This window comes from Arachis duranensis, chromosome 6, assembly GCF_000817695.3.
Source record: "Arachis duranensis cultivar V14167 chromosome 6, aradu.V14167.gnm2.J7QH, whole genome shotgun sequence".
In the NCBI taxonomy this organism is placed as follows: domain Eukaryota; kingdom Viridiplantae; phylum Streptophyta; class Magnoliopsida; order Fabales; family Fabaceae; genus Arachis; species Arachis duranensis.
In genome coordinates, this window is record NC_029777.3 from 105,926,177 (window position 1) to 105,929,230 (window position 3,054).

At 27.5% G+C, this 3,054-nt stretch overlaps 1 protein-coding gene across 1 annotated transcript in view; it reads left to right on the forward strand.

Moving 5' to 3' along the window:
• Positions 1–1,865: 1,865 nt before the first annotated feature.
• LOC107495494 (transmembrane 9 superfamily member 8) overlaps positions 1,866–3,054 on the forward strand; it is a gene marked incomplete in the record, with an annotated part of 3,957 nt that continues 2,768 nt past the window's right edge. The window contains 1 exon segment of the mRNA XM_021125451.2: positions 1,866–2,150. Coding sequence (XP_020981110.1) covers positions 2,043–2,150 — 108 coding nt within the window.

Consider the following 3,054-nt stretch of genomic DNA (forward strand, 5'->3'; position numbering starts at 1 on the left):
AAAGGTAGAATCCAAAGCTAAAAATGTGTTTGGAGATCAATTAAAAAAAAAACCCATATTCGGGCTAAATTTTTTGGCCCAAACAATGACCCAACAAAAATAGTTTTTAGAATAATTAAAATTCTCAAAGACAAAATTTTGTGTTCACATATTTAATCAAAAGATTTCGGATTTAAAAAAATTTAATATAAATTTTAATTAATTTAACCTTTTTCAATTTTTTCTTTTCTCTATCTCATTTCAGCATTTATATGCATTAACTAATATTTAAAACTAATAAATGATAAAGTCAACTAAATATTTTATTAATAAATACAATCTAACTTTCTTTTTCAAATAAAGCAATTAAAAAATACAATTAATATAATTACTTCAACCAAACAAAATACTTTTTATTTAAAGGAATTTTGATTATGATATTTAAAATTTTTAATATTTGAAATATACTGAAATTTAAAAGTACTCAATCTAAGCACACTCTAAATGTAAAATTTGAAAAATAAACTTATTGACCATAAAACGTGATAGTTTTTTAAGTTTCTAATTTTCTATCTATTTTAATGCTAACAAATCCAGCATTAATGTAAATGGGTTATGTTGAATATTAAGAAATTGTAATATACAAAGAATATAGTAAAATGATATTGTTGAATAACTGGGAAAAATTCTAAATCTACTTGTATCATATTATAATAATTTGTCAATAATTTAGACAAATTTTTTGACAAATAACTAATATGAAGAAATAAATGAATTCACAACTTTTATCCTTTTTTTTTTTTAATGAACAACGGGCATTTATTTAAAATTTTTACTTTGATATCTCCATGCATTGCATGTGCTAATTTGGATTACAAGTTACAACTAGTTACACCCTATCCAAATGCACCTTTAGCAATGAATAAAAATAAGAACACAGCTCCGTGAGCTGGAGATTTGTCGGTGGTTTAGTTTAGCTTATTTGGGCCTTTTGGGTGGAGGAGCAGTTGGTCATTTTCTATTTTGGTAAAAAATTGAACATGGGTACTAATGTGTGTAATTGGTTTAATTGGTTTGATTTAAAATTGATTATGTCAAAATTGTTAGAATTTATTTTGAAATGAAATGATTTATGTTTTTGGGAATTCTTCTACCTGTGGTATAGTTGTTTATAACCACATAATCAATTATATTATAATTTTTTTGGGTTGATTGAATTACCATGTATTTCTTTTCTTATTGATGCTTAATAGTTAATATTTCAACATGCGTTGACCTGAGTAATGTTATTATAAATTTTACAAAAAATAAAATGTGTCACTTGTAATTTTAATAAAAATAGTCTGTAATTATAATTATAATTATAATTTACCACATGCTCCCTTTACAACTTTAAAATGTAGTATCATTATAAAATAACTTTTTATTATAACTTTTAATATTAAAAACTAATATATATAATTTTATAAATTAATAGTTTTTAAGTATTTTTATTTAATATTAGTAAAGATCAATATACTATATCTTAAAATTATATTACATTTTGTATATTATTTATCAGGCATAAAAAAATATTTGCATGCTATTAAAAAATATTGTAAAAATCTCATTTTCTATATATAATTTTTTTAGTTGACTTTATTTTTTATTTTTTATTTTCCTTATGTATTTAGTATAAAATGTTTTATATAATTCTTGAGTTATATTTTTTTATAACAATTAATACCATAAAAATAAAAATATATTTATTTAAAATAATAATAATAATAATAATAATAATAATAATAATAATAATAAATATTAAAGGTGAGTGACGTGGCAGAATTAGATGGGAAGACGAATATAACCTTTGTATCTGTCTCACTGTGTCCCGCTCTACACTGATTCATTTCACAAGTCACAACACATCCTTCTTTCATCACCCTCTAATCTTTTTATATTACTCACACCGAGCTCCCTCTCTTCGTCGTAGATCTATTCTCATTACTCATTATTAATAATATCACACACAAACCCACTCTCTTCTCTTCTCTTCTTTCTTTCTTCTTCCGATATCGAACGACATGTCGTTTCGGAGATCCCTTGTGTTCTCCGCATCCTTCTTCTTCCTCCTCTTCCATGGCGCCTTCTCATTCTACCTTCCCGGCGTCGCACCTCAGGATTTCCAAAAGGTAACCACAAACGAAACCTCTCTTCGTTTACATTTTCTTCATTCGAGCTTTTCCTCGATCTGCCTTTTCAGATCTTGGATCTGCCATAAGCTTCATATATTCTATTTAGTTTTAGGTAGTTGCTTGCATTTTTTTTTGTGACATTTTCGTCGGTTGTGTGGATTTTATTTTTGATCTGTTCGTTTTACGGGATTCCATCTGACGCATTATGTTGTATGTTGTCGATGGTGCGAAAGTTTTAGCATTGTCGGTTGATTCGGATTTGAACTCGATTCGTTGATTTGGACTAGTTGTTAGGGTGGTTTGATGTGGTGGCGTGCAATGTGATTATATGAATGTGAAGATATGGGAACGTTATTGTGGATGCTTTGTCGTCTTCTTTCTTTGGAGTAATTTGACTATGATGTTACAAATTGAAACTTTGCAGGGAACAGATTTAGTTACTTGTCTTGTGTCATTTAACGGCGAGAATAGATTTGATTTGATTTGATTTTATGCTTCTTGTACTGTTTAGTGTCTCGTGAGCTCACTAAGAATTTTACCCGCTTTTAGCACTTTTATGGCATATGCATCTTTTGAAATAGTCAAATTTAGCTGTAATTTGAAAATCTATGTGTTTAAAGCTTTTCGTTCCCATGCCTAATTTTCTTCAAGTAATGTTGCTTTGCATGGATTTTGCAATGTGCATACTTTGTTGGGTGCATGTGATTGGTTCTTTAATTTGGCTTTGGCCTTCTCCCTTTAACTTTTATATTTTTCTCTCACCCTTTAATCCCTGAATGTCAAATTGCTGTTAATAATGAATGTTCAGAATTCAGATTTAAATATATCTCTTCATTGACTTCTGATATTTGCTGGTGCAGGGAGATCAATTACAAGTAAAAGTAAACAAATTAACATCAAC